Source organism: Coptis chinensis, chromosome 2 (assembly GCF_015680905.1).
Source record: "Coptis chinensis isolate HL-2020 chromosome 2, ASM1568090v1, whole genome shotgun sequence".
Taxonomy (NCBI): domain Eukaryota; kingdom Viridiplantae; phylum Streptophyta; class Magnoliopsida; order Ranunculales; family Ranunculaceae; genus Coptis; species Coptis chinensis.
Window position 1 is genome coordinate 95,405,162 of NC_141457.1, and position 14,038 is coordinate 95,419,199.

Here is a 14,038-nt window from a genome sequence, read left to right on the forward strand (position 1 = left end):
CATCTTAGACCCAGCATAAGAGTCTGTAAATAAGAAATAGCAATAAAAGTAAAATTGGAAAAACAAAAATCCAGGCGACCCAAACGGAACTGTTACAAAGTAAAGATACGTTGCATTCAAAACCTATTATGGACCATAGCGTCAAAGTTGTCCTATATAGCCTGGAAGTGTGAAGCACACATTAATTGATTAGATAACCAGCATGTTCATGTTTCAATCTACATTGTAACCCCTACACAGTCTGACAGTCGTGTAGTAGAATATTTATTTCCCACTGTCCAATGTACTTCTTCAGTTCTTCTTGATCACCAGTTCACCACTCACACAAAAGCAAAGTGGAGATTTGATTAATTAATGACTTTTAGCATTCCAATCAAAGCACACGTAAAAAAACTTTAAAAACACTTAAAATGTAAATCTTCACTTCTGCTAAATCTAATGCTTTGACCCCATCAGTAATGCTGAATTGATACGAGAATCCAATCAAAATCTTATTCAAAATCTTATCCTTGCTAGAGCTGCATTAGGTCCTACTAGGCTACTACTACGCTACTACCAGCCCAGTACCCTTAAGGTATAAGAGGATTTCCACTATTTTTATTTAATATCAAAAAAATGTCTAATCTGAGGATGGTCTCAATAGGGCCGGCCCTGAGCAGGTGAAATGTGGGCGACCGCACAGGGCCCCCAATATGCAAGGCCCCCAAAAAATAATATTTGTAGAAAATGTCTATTTGGCAAATCACAAGCCCAAACCAATCAAAAGCCCTAAAAATTGAAAATTTCACAAATCACAATAAACAACTGAAATATCTCCTCATATTCTCTTTCCTCATTAATTATTTTCGTAAAAATAGGAAATAAGATATATAATAAATGATCAGTATTGAAAAAAAGAAAAACATATCTCTTCTCAACGACTAGATATCTCTCTCAACGACTAGATACCTTATTAATTATTTGCCTAAATTAGTCAATTACTCAAATACAAAAAAATGAGTTAAAAAAAAACCCCTCATTTTGCAGCAAAAAATGCGAGAAGGAAAATATTTTGATGATCCTTTGTGTCGATGGAAGAGTATTGGAAGAGGGCCACATTTCACTGTTTGCACAGAGCCATTGAAAACTCAGAGACGGCCCTGGGTCTCATATGTTACCAACTTTGTCCTTGACAATTCTAAATTAATAATTAGTTACGGCTCTAGGTAGATGGTTTGCAGAGGTGTGTTGTCCACTCTTGTCCATGAACATTGTATGGTTGTGAAGGAAGAATGCGCAATATGAGTATATGACAGTATGACACTAGTCTTAGTACGAGTGCATTTTGCTTTTGCTGCTACAGGAAAAGTCCAATTTGCTCATGGCCCAATTAGAAAATGGGCATAAACATAAACTGAGCACAATAAACAATGAAATATGCACTTTTTTTTTTTCGATAATCATGAAAAATGCACTCAACTTTACCAGCTTAGCACCAAAGAGTGATGGCCGTGACTGTGACCTCGACTGTCATGATATATTAACTTACTACCACGACTATCCTATAATTTTGTCCACAGTGAAGTGGAAATTTGATGCAAACAATAACATAAAGAACCGACCAAAAAGGACTGATAGAGTATGTCTTAATATCTTAACTTACCATTTTAGATTTTATTTCGATAGAGAATTAGATGAATCTTTATTTAGATTTTTCATTAGCTAGAATTAGCCGATAGTTGAAAACATGGTGCCCAAATACGTGGTAGCTTAGAGATGTGCTTAGGAGCCTTTTCGCTCCTAAACACATAGCCGCAAATTTTTTTATCTATGTTTTTTCAAATGATTGAATAGAGTGGCGTTTGAGATATTTATATATTAGTTAATTCCTATCTAATTGTCTTGAAATTCGGAGTGTAACATAATACATCGATTTCAATATTGACTTATTGACTCAGCAATATTCAAAACGTGGATGACAATACAAAATATCACTGGTGTTAAGGACATTATATACTTCAAGGATGAATTATATGGAATTTGTGCTAATAACAAGCTATTTATTTGTGATATCAAGAGTGATCCTCCAAAGACAAGTGAAGTGCACATATCGTTAAGAGATGCAGGCAATCGCTACTTGGCAGAATGGTCAAGGGAGTTGCTACAAGTTCTTCGACAAGAATCTTGAAAAAGGTTCTGCACTACTTATGCTACTTATATGTTCGATGTTTTCAAATTTGATTTTGCTTGTAACAAATGGCGTATTGTGGAAACCTTGGGACAACATGGTTTGTTATTGGGTTTTAATACCTCGGTTTCTATATTGACTTCTGACTTGACAATATTCAAGAGGAATTGTATCTATTTCACTAAAGACTATCGTATGAAGTATTATGGAACTAATCTCGATATTGAAATTCCTTTTGACATGGGAGTTTTTTATTTGCAAGACAAAAAAGTTCAACCTTTTTCCACCAACACAATTCATGTTTCTCCATTTTCACATCTTGTTTGAATTATTTTAAAACTCAATGGCTGATTGTCAACATTTTTACGGCATGGAACCTTTGCGCCGAAGTGAATTGTACTAGTTACTGCATTAAGTTAATAAATTTTATGTTATGCTTAGTTAGTTTAGTTTAAACAACATTGTACAATGTTTTTTATTATTTAGAAACATTTAACAAAATAGCTTATATCTAGATACTTACATTCTCTCTTCTCTACATGTTTTTTTTTGTTTACGAGAGAAAAAAAGTGAAGTGGGAGGGAGGGAAAAAGAGGTTAGAAACCACGATGTTTTTGAGAGAGAGAAAAAGAGGCTCCCGACGTAAGAAACCCTAAATCTAGAACGAACAAAATGTTTTTAAGATGTTTTGAAGGAGTTATCCATATAACTTCATGGACGAAATCAATTATCCCGTATATGATTAATAAAACAAATGTTTCATTATCTCCATGTTCTTAAAGAACTTATTTAGAGACCTCTATGAATTTATAGATGGGAGGTCCCCTATCAAGTTTACTACAAACTGTCTTAACTGGAACTACAATCTAACATTTCTTTGTTACCAAGCAAAAAAAAAAAAAATTGAAATACGTTCTCACTAATGTCATTACTTTACTTTGTTATTGGATCTTAGCAATTAAAACGATAAGTTAAACACACAAAGATGAACAGTTTCAATCCATGAGCTCAATCTTTACCAGAAAAATACATCCAAACGGTTTTTTTTTGTAGTAATTAACACTAATTATTCTTCTTTTGCATATAATTGTTGTTTCGCACTTCAATTACTAAATAGAAAAAGGAGACTGTTGACCTATTAGATTAGGGTCTCCCTCCAAAAAAAAAAAAAAAAAACTATAAACCCAAATTTTTTAGGTTGACTGTTTTTTTTGGTGTGTATTTGTGGGAGAGCCTAATTAGGGGAAAATCCTAATTGGCTCGTCCAGTGGGGGTAATACTCGTTAACCCTTGTATTTTTGAGTGATTACTATTTTTTTTACTGCCCTGCACAGTCGCACTTACAAAAAGGAAAAAAAAAACAAGAAAAATTTCCGGAATCCAAAACCGGATCTAACGTCAATACCTATGTTTTGTTTTAGACCCTGTCAGTATAGCTGTATAGGTCTAATAATAATACACAACCCATTTACTCTTGGCCCAACTTGCAACAGATAAACAAATGAATATACAAGCTACTCAAGTCCAGTGCCCAACTCATTATTAAACTCTTTGACAATACTTACCCCACTCGTTACAAACAATAAAAAAAAAACAACACTAAACCAACTCACAATTAAAAAACCCAAATTGTTATCTATATCTAAAAAAACAAATAAAACTCATCTGCCAAATAACAAAATCACTCACAATCCCCGATAACCCTACTCCTTATTAAACTCTTTGGCAATACTTACCCCACTCCCACTTACAAAACAATTTAAAAAAAAAAAAAAAAAACTAAACCAACTCATAATTAAAAATCCAAACTTTTTTTCTATATCTAAAAAACAAATAAAACTCCTCTACCAAATAACAAAATCACTCACAATCCCCGAGAACCCAACTCCTTTATTAAACTCTTTAGCAATACTTACCCCCACTCGTTACAAACAATTAAAAAAAACTAAACCAACTCACAATTAAAAACTCAAACTTTTATCTATATCTAAAAAACAAAATAAAACTCATCCACAAATAACAAAATCACTCACAATTCCCCAGAACCCAACTCCTTATTAAACTTTTTGGCAATACTTACCCCACTCCCACTCGTTATAAACAATTAAAAAAACAAAAAACCAACTTACAATTAAAAAATCTAATGCAAACTTTTATCTATATCTACTAAAACAAATAAAACTCCTCTGCCAAATAACAAAATCACTCACAATCCCCAAGAACCCAACTCCTTATTAAACTCTTTGAAAATACTTACCCCACTCGTTACAAACAATTAAAAAAAACAAAAAACACTAAACCAACTCACAATTAAAAAACCCAAACTTTTATCTACATCTAAAAAAATAAATAAAACTCTTCTGTCAAATAACAAAATCACTCACAATCCCCGAGAACCCAACTCCTTATTAAACTCTTTGACAATATTTACCCCACTCGTTACAAACAATTAAAAAAACAAAAAACATTAAACCAAGTCACAATTAAAAAACCTAAACTTTTATCTATATATATATATATATATATATATATATATATATATATATATATATAACTTCTCTACCAAATAACAAAATCACTCACAATCCCCGAGAACCCAACTCCTTATTAAACTCTTTGGCAATACTAACCCCACTCATTACAAACAATTAAAAAAAATAAAAAACATTAAACCAACTCATAATTAAAAAACCTAAACTTTTATCTATATCTAAAAAAACAAATAAAACTCTTCTGTCAAATAACAAAATCACTTCACTCGCTCTCTTTTGGATTATATTGAATAACACAAGTTAAAAAAAAATGATAACATTAACGCATATAGGGCCACATTCTATTGTCTTGCTTTAGGCTACCAAAATGTCAGGGCCGGCACTACATATCTGGGAAGAAACTCGTGCTATCAAATAAACAAAACATTTCTTGCGAACTACTCAAACTAAGCTTCTTATGAAATTTCTCAGGGCAGAAAACACTAAAACGCCCTCCAACTTATGTGTTTCATACTCGAACCTTCTCAACAGAATCTGCAATTTATATAATAATTTAGTCAATAACTGAACGGAAACAAAGTCTTTGGAAATTGCAACAATAATTACATATCTGAACCTGATGCATCTCGTCCAATTGTTGAACCTCGCTGGCATCATCTAGATCATCTTTACTAGTAAGAAATGATGTCATGCAGACGCCTAAAAAGGAAGAACAAATATATATATATATAATCAATTCAAAGACGACCAAGGACAAAGAAATTAAATGGCAATGACCGCGGCGCGACTACAACACATTGCCCAGCACCATAAATACTTGCGAAGTCCATTCTGATTGGCTAAAAAATAATGACGTGGCAATAACTAAAAAAATAAAGAAAAACAAACACACAAAATTGAGAAAACCAAAAAGAGAAATACAACAAACGAGAACAACACGTACAAGTCCACCTTCTTCTTCCTTGAGGTACAATACAAAGATTTTCTTTCGTAATGGTGCACTGCAAAAGAGAACGCCCTCATTTAAGCAGGTGTTTGAATATATGTAAACAAAACAAGAGTCTTAATATAACATTCCGTATTTTAATTTAATATTTTTCTAGTACAATAAATAATAATAATAATAAATAAAATAAAATAAAACTGCTAATGATTAGAAAGAGATAGGATAAAGAGGATAAACCTCATTTCCTATTTTTGAGGAGTTTTGGAAAAAAGAAAAAAAAAATGAGAGTTTTACATAAATACGGAGAGCGTATAACCGTTTTCTACGATTTGTTGGTTTTAAGGGTGTTTACACGAAGGGGCTGTGGCAGTCTTCGAGATGCTGTCGTGGAAATGTGGTAAGTAAACTCATCGACAGTGTTAAAGCTGACTTTGATATATCTCTTCTGTCACATCATTGTTGCTTAGAAAATGCTATGTTATGACACGTACTTGCCAATTCCTCAAGGTATGTCACGAATGCTGCTTATTTATTTTGTGGAGTCGAAACTGGATCAGCAGGACCAATAGGAGTTACGTGTGATTTGTGTAATACCATTTGTATTAGTGTATTCCCATGAGACCATCTAAGATCTAACGTTTGACTTTGTCATAACTGCTGTGTGAAATCGGTTCCAGTTTCTAATGTTTTTTTTTTCTACCTGATATTCACCCTTTAAGACCATACTTCAAGACCTTAGTCGAATGATTATCAAAAAATAAAATAAAAAGAGGACCTTAGTTGAATATTCCCACCAATGCTTTATCCCATTTTATAAAACGTTGTATAAAATTGTTGTAAACAGTTGGGTAACGTTTGTAAACCTACCCCTATGTATATATTGGTTTATGTTTTGGTAATGTACTCTATATAATGAGGTTATATCGTGACAAAGTTTAGGTTTTACCTATTTCAAATGGACTATGCATGGAAGGTCATATCTTATAAGGCTTCTTATCCAATTATATTGGTAGTCTGGTATAATAAGGATAAGTGTATACTAGATCAGTGGAACCAGTCCTTACCATGAGTAATGGCGTGCCCATTAGTCTTTTATCCAAAGTAGTGAGCCTCATTTAATTTGGATGAGTGACGGAAAAGATATGACTTTGAAAATTTTATGCATAAGAAATTCTATTTGTCAGAAAATAGTTTTCTGCATAGGGTTTGATCACAAATTGCATAAAGCTAGGGGGAGAGTTAGAGTTTTTGTAAAACATGAAAAAGTGATTTTTATGAGTCTTCTTTCTAAATCAATTGGCCTTGTCCAATTCCGAATCCTGTGGAGACAGCTATGGTGTCTGGACGTTTGGCTGACAGAAAATAGTGTGGCAGAATTCAGTTTATGCGCACTGTGTTCAAGTCCAGTTTTAAAATAGTTAGACTGAGAGTTAGAATTTTTATAAAACATAAAAAAATAAGATTTGGAAGTCTGATTTTTATTCCAATTGGCCTCATCGCATTCCGAGGCCCGTGGAATTAATTATGGTGTTTGGAAGTTTGACTGGCAGAAAATAGTGCGTCAGAAATCAGTTTATGCGCACTGTGTTCGAGCTTAGTTATCAAACATTTAGAATGAGATTGAGTATTTTTGTAAAACATAAGAAAATAAGTTCTGTGTGTTAGCTTTTTAACGCAAAAAGCCTTGATGCATTTGGACACATGTGGAAAGCGTTGTGTCATTCGGAAGATAGTTCGTCAGAAATCTAGTTTGCTGAAAATTAGGATTTTTACCATTTTCAACTTAAGTTTTCTTCTAGATAGGCTTAGGTTGGGACTTCGAGTTCTACATGAAAAAGTATGTCTACATACCCTAGTTTCTAAATAATTAAGTTACATGTCTTTTGGATGAATGTAGGAAAAACTATAGCATTGACTATGTGGCTGGTAAGAACTACGAAGGCTTGATTCCAATCTTAAAAGATTTGGATACGTAGGCAGCTTTGAGAAAAAGTGCAGCCACTATACTACACTATATCTATAATTTATATATTAGTTTGTGTGATAAGTATGTGATTGTGTTAGAAATTACTGTTGTTTTGAGACTACATAAATATATATGTGTGAGATAGAAGTTGTATATGAATATAGACTTTAGTATATGTGGATCTGTTTTGGACATTAGTGTGTGTGGACTTAAATTTGGGCTAATTAACTATTTGTTTACGATATTGTGTATATGAGTGTGGTTATGTAAATTGTATTTGTTTAATTATAAGTATGTTTACATTCAATGATATTTAAGTACTTGATTTGCCTTGACGCACGAAAATGACTCTCTGCATGTGTGGTCTGTTTTGACATGAGTAATACTAGTATAATTATAAGTGATAATAATGTTTTAATGTGTCGCCCACATCTTTAGAATTCTCCACGCCTCAGGATTTGGTAATGAGATATTATGACTTGTGATGTCATGTGATAGATGGGTATTCATTAAATGTGTCATGAATGACCCGGGTATTCATTGAATGTGCCATAAATGACCCAATAGTTTGGACTGCCCTAGAGAGGAACTAAGGTATTAAGCCCTTGGGTTGGTTAGTATTCCTTGAATGTACGGGAATGTAGGTTTGGGTATTCCTTGAATGTGGGGAATGACTTCGGGGCATATTTATTGAATGTGCCATGAATGGCCCGTTAGTGTTATGATGGGTATTCCTTGAATGTGGGGGAATGACCCAAGGTATTCATTGAATGTGTCATGAATGACCGATATTTTGTTATGCCTAAAAGAGGCTTTGTGATTATGTGTATGGAAAGCCCGAGAGATGGTCAGACTCACAAGTTACGAAGTTTACAAGATGAAAGTATGTTTCCGGAGGCTTATATTCCGCTTGGGACATATGTCTTGTAGTGGTACTCGGTGTGAGTGAGGCACACGGATATGTGTGATTTGGCAAATGTGTGTAGTGCAAATCGTGGAGTAGGAAGTAAAGGTTGGGCTGTGTCTTTTAATAAATGAGTTAACGAGATAATTAATAATCAAAGTAAAATATTAATTTTACGTGTGCTAGAGTTATTGCATATGATGTATATGATTTCTTATGAGAAATGTTTACGTGGTTTGTATGAGTTGATACTCACAAGGGATGAATATACTCCTTGGGTGTGATATTTTCTCATTCTCATAAGTAGACGAGTGGTTTTTAAGTAAAAGTATATGAATTGTGTGATGTTATGGATGTGAGGTGTGATTGTGAATAATTTTAGTAAATGATTGTGATTTCTATGTGACTGCGAAATGACTATAACTTGATATGTTATTACGAAAATATCAATGACTTGTGATAGTTTGAGATTTACGGTTATGCACGCAGAAACTTTATGACGTAATGATGTCATATGAATGACTACCCTTACTATAAGTATTATGATAAGTGGTATTTCCTAATATCTTGGGGCCTTACCAGTTATATCAATTAGACTTAAATGTCTTAAATGAGGTTTGGTTATGAATGGAGATTTGACTGGCTGAGATAAATTCTTTTATTGTGATGTCTAACTCTATTTTGCAGGAGGGTAGGATCTATTAATCTTTTTTGCAGGGACGTAAATATCCTACCCTAAGACGACGTGTTGGCTTAAAGGTAAGGTATACCAAACTTAGATTTAATTAGGTTATCATATGTGCATTTAATAAATGAAATGTAAGTGGTATTTATGTTGTGAGTTATTTTGGAAAGTGGAAATGATGAGTACTGTTATATGAGATTTTTTGGAATTTGTATATTGGGGGTGAAATCTTACTTGGGAAGAAACTACACGCCATTTTGGAAAACGGAACTATATTGTCTTCCAAGTTGAAATTGTGGGTTTTGTTTCACCCCTGGTTTCTAGATAATTAAATATAATTGTTTTAAATATTGTCTGGAAATTTGGGGTGTGACACTTAACAATATTTTGGAGTTTCTCGCATCCTATGTTGTAAGGTCAGGAGTCTATGATAAGGAACAAAACCGGTTCTGCGATCAGAAATTCAATTGCACCACACTTTTGGGACAACACACTACATACCCAGTAACAACAAGCTAAAGTATTCTTGGAAATGCTAAATCTGAGTAGATAGATCAAATAGAGTAGAGAAGATTTATGCACAATACCAAAACAGATAACAAAAGTATACAACTACAAAACCATTAATAACACGACAAACTGAACAGATATTAAAATGAAATAACGCGACAACTACTCTTCAATGCTTATGCTTGAAAGTTCAGAGTTTCGACTATCAAATTTTGATTATGCTTCTTGAACCTCTATGAATCATCAATAATTTCTCCACAACACACAATTTTTTCTCATAGTTTACAAGTAGTTCGTAAGAAGCATGGAGGACCATTTCTTCCAAAACACTTGCATTTTTTGTTGAAGAAAACCAAATTTTTTCTTTTGGTTCAGATTTATCTAATTTTTTCGAAAGAGAATCGGTTTTCCGACACAAAGATCCTTATTCACTTAAAAAATAGCGATCTTATAGTGAAATATCGGTATCGGCTGGTTCAGGTTCGTCTACAAATTTCTCAAGGAAGAAGAAGGTGGACTTGTGTTGTTCTCGTCTGTTGTATTTCTCTTTTTGGTTTCTCAATTTCTCCTATTTTTTCTGTGTTTGTTTTTCTTTATTTTTTAGTTATTGCCATGTCATTCTTTTTTAGCCAATCAGGTTGGACTTCACAAGTTTTTAGGGTGCTGGGATATGTGTTGTAGTCGCGCCCAAATACTAATCTATACATTAGGGTAAGTTTGTACCCGTAGGCTATGGCCTATATCACATAGGATGACTTCATATGAAGTCATCAATCATCAGATCTGCTCCGCACCCAACGTTTTATGTTTTAAATTATTTTGTTTATTTAGCATGTTTTGTTTTCATATTCCCTTTTCTAACTAAGGCCTATGCCCCCATTCTGATGCTATTTGATATGAAACTAACGAGAAAGATTTGAGTTTGTGAGTTTCCATGAAATTAGGGTTCTAGATCGAATCCTTAACTGTAGAAGTCCATGAGTGCATCTCCCTCCAGTTGTTTACATAATCATGTCCCATGTGTTGAGAAATCACCTAAACAAGATAGGAACTTTTTTCCAATAACAAATACATTATATGTAATTGGGATACTCCTGTGATTTGAGAGTATGTTTGGGTAGATCGAGTAGCTGCTTGCTACCTATGATGATTATATATAATTTGTACCACGTAATTATTTGAAATTGAATTGAGTATTATTGATAGAATGAAATAACAACACCAAATGAAAAGGCAATAATTGCAGCATAATGTTTAAAGACTATACAAAAAGAAAGATCAAACAAATCCACGTGTGCAAGCAAAAAAAGAGAAGCAAAGGGAACTCAAAAGATATCTTGCATCGCTAAGAATCGAAGTTCCGTATTGGCTGATAAAATTGCTTTAACAGGAACATGATTTCCTGCTAAGAGTACATTTTGTTTTGTTTATGACAATGAATAAGTTAACTCAATGAGGAATAACAAGTATCTGAAAAAAAAAAAAAAAATACCAGAAGAAGCTTGCTTCCAAGAGACTGTATTAGTTGGCCAACCCAATTGAAAAAACTGCAGAAGCTGCTGCCTCATGGAATATGTGTCCGCAGAGGATGGTAAGAGAGGGTGCATATATAATCATAAAGTCAAAACTTTGTAGGATGAGATATCCTACTCATATACAACAAAGGGAAATAAAAATACAACAGCGATACTAGAAAAAGCTACCACTGAGAAAAACAATAATAAAAAAAAAAAAGTTGTGATCATGCATGGCCAAGCAAGGACTCTCATCTGAACATGAAGTCTCTGAATGACGCATCCGTACACTCTCCCCAAAAGTTAAACCACATAAAGAAGGAAAAAAAATAAAAAAAATAAAAAAATAAAATATATATATATATATATATATATATATATATATATATATATATATCACCCAGTGGCACATCTATGAGAGTGCTCATTTTCCTCTCCAACCACATAGCCCAAATGATAGCAGAAGGTAAAATACTCCACATTCTACATCCCTTAGGGAATGGATCCTAAGAACCCAAGAATACAATAGATCTTTCACTGATCGAGTAACAACCCAATACAACCCAGATTGGCTCACAATATAACTCTAGAATTCCCAAGAAAAAAGACAATGAATAAGAGTCAAATAAATAAAAAGAGACACTATACAATAAAAACTATCACAGAACAAATAGTATTTCTGTTGAGATTAACACATCTGCTTTAACTTTGAATTCCAATGGCACAAACTGGAGGAACAAACAGCTCGAAAGTGGCAATAGCACTTTCAGGCTAATCTTAGACATTAGAGGACAAGATGGTAAATTCAATATATGGGGGCTTTGAACTCTAGACTCTAGAGTACTTAGAATGGACTTACAAAAAGACCTCAGCCCTGACATTGGACACTTGTGATGTAGCAAACCAAATGCAAAACAGCTACTAATTTAAAAGTATTGATCTCTAACCTTAGATACTGAACTATGTGAATGTGATGATCATCAAGAATAGTCTTGTTCGTGATCATTGCAAAAGAACAAGTAAAAAAAGGAATCCCCGGTAGTTCTAAAATTCATATCAATAGGAAAAACAAAAAAAAAAATCCAAGAGGAGTCAAGTACATACTTCCCAGAACTTCAACATAGGATCCACAGTGTATGAGAGTGATTTCCCAACAAAACTAGATCAACACAAGGGAGAAAAAGAAAATGAGATCCGTTTAGGAACTGGAAGAGCAAAATAGAGAAAGAGAAACTTTGATTATTCACTATACCTCAGAGCAATACTTCGAAGCTCATTCATCTCGCTAACAGGAGGAACCCATATCTCAGTAAACCTGTTCTGAAGAGCTAGAGATAGCTCTTTCTTCCCGAAATCACCTCCAGGATTCATTGTTGCAAGTATGAAGAAATTTGGATGGGCAGTTATGTTCTCCAGCATAGATCCCCCTTTCTCCACCAAAGACTGCGAAAATAAGGACGAGAGAGGAAATGGATCAATATCTCGGCACATTATGTCTTGGCAAATTATATAAGAGCCTAATTGCGAAATGCTTTATGCCCCTCGTCGCAAGGAGAGCCTTAAGCACATTGAGGCCGCCCGTAATCCAATTACTCCAGTGAGATGTTTAATACACATATATGAAGCTAAAACTAATTTATCTGAATCGTGAAGCAATAATTGTCATGCACATATATGAAGGAAGAAATCAACACACCAATTTTTGTTCCAGTTCCAAGACACTGTTCAGTCTTTCAAGTATACTGTCATCAGCTAAGGAAATTTCATCCACCAGAAATAGATCACCGTTCTTCATTGATTGAACAAGTGGTCCATCATGCCACGTGAATATAGTCTACCACGTACTTCTAGTGTAGCTCGACTAAGTTCAACTTCATTTGCTCAAATGTAACAAGATCTCCTTCGGCTACATTGGTGTGTAAGGCTCGTCCAATCCGGTAAGTATTTGTAATATCATTCAGTTGCCTTAATGTTAGAGATGCTTCCCCAATATCAGAAGATAACGTCTGCGGGAAAAGATCGAGATGCACATTTCAACAAGAACAATCATTGAAAGAGCAGCAAAAGTATATGGAACATATAGTACGCTCAATGAGAAATACATACAATAATTTCTGGAAACCTTAGAACAACATTTGATAACATCAGTTGCTTAACTATATGTTTGAACTCCAAAATCTCTTCCCCCCAAGTAGGGTTTTCAGTGGGGAACTCTGCGAGGAACTTTGCCATAGTTTGTGCCTTTTCCACAATCCTGATATGGTACTCAATGTCATAAGAACTCAGCACCACCACCCATTTCAACATTCTCCCTGATTTGTCAGCCTTTAAGGCCTGTTTGAGAGGCAAGTTCGTCACCACAACCACCGAATGAGCATCAAAGTAGGGTTTCAGTTTCAACACTGAGAAACCCAAAGCTAAAGCAAATTTCTCGATCTTGCTATATCTGGTTTCTGCATCTAACATTGTTTTACTCTGGAAATAAAATGGCCTCTCTGCCTGGTCCACCGCCCTTATCAACACTGAGCTGATTGCGTACTCTAACACCACTAAGTACAGATACAACTTTTCCCCTTGCCTTAGTCACGATAGGATCGGGGCCTTTCCTAAATATAACTTCAACTCTTGGAAAGCCCTTTCGCATGCCTCGGTCCACTGAAAGTCAGTTGTCTTCCTTAAGAGTAGGTACAATGGTCTACACTTGTCTGAAGATTTTGAAATGAACCTGTTAAGGGCCGCAATTCTCCCTGCCAACCTCTGAACCTCCTTCACATTCTATGGTGACTGCATTTCCAGCAAACCCTGATATGATCCGGGTTTGGTTATATTTCGCGGTATGTGACTATATAGCCTA

The 14,038-nt window shown here is 34.3% G+C and overlaps 1 protein-coding gene across 2 annotated transcripts; it reads right to left on the reverse strand.

The window, feature by feature from the left end:
* Window positions 1-10,844: 10,844 nt before the first annotated feature.
* Window positions 10,845-13,363, reverse strand: LOC147519249 (midasin-like). 2 transcript variants are annotated; one of them, XM_086594841.1, is made up of 6 exons: window positions 13,291-13,363; window positions 12,881-13,190; window positions 12,437-12,627; window positions 12,289-12,343; window positions 11,163-11,229; window positions 10,845-11,072 (listed from the first exon to the last, which is right to left on the reverse strand). In XM_086594841.1, exons 2-6 carry the CDS (start codon window positions 12,977-12,979, stop codon window positions 10,996-10,998), a joined length of 489 nt encoding a protein of 162 aa, XP_086450967.1. In that variant the 5' UTR covers window positions 12,980-13,190; window positions 13,291-13,363; the 3' UTR covers window positions 10,845-10,995. The 2 variants fall into 2 exon arrangements, with proteins under 2 accessions (XP_086450967.1, XP_086450966.1); XM_086594840.1 differs by lacking the exon at window positions 13,291-13,363 and having other exon boundaries at window positions 10,845-11,075; window positions 12,881-13,193.
* Between the last annotated feature and the right edge of the window lie 675 nt (window positions 13,364-14,038).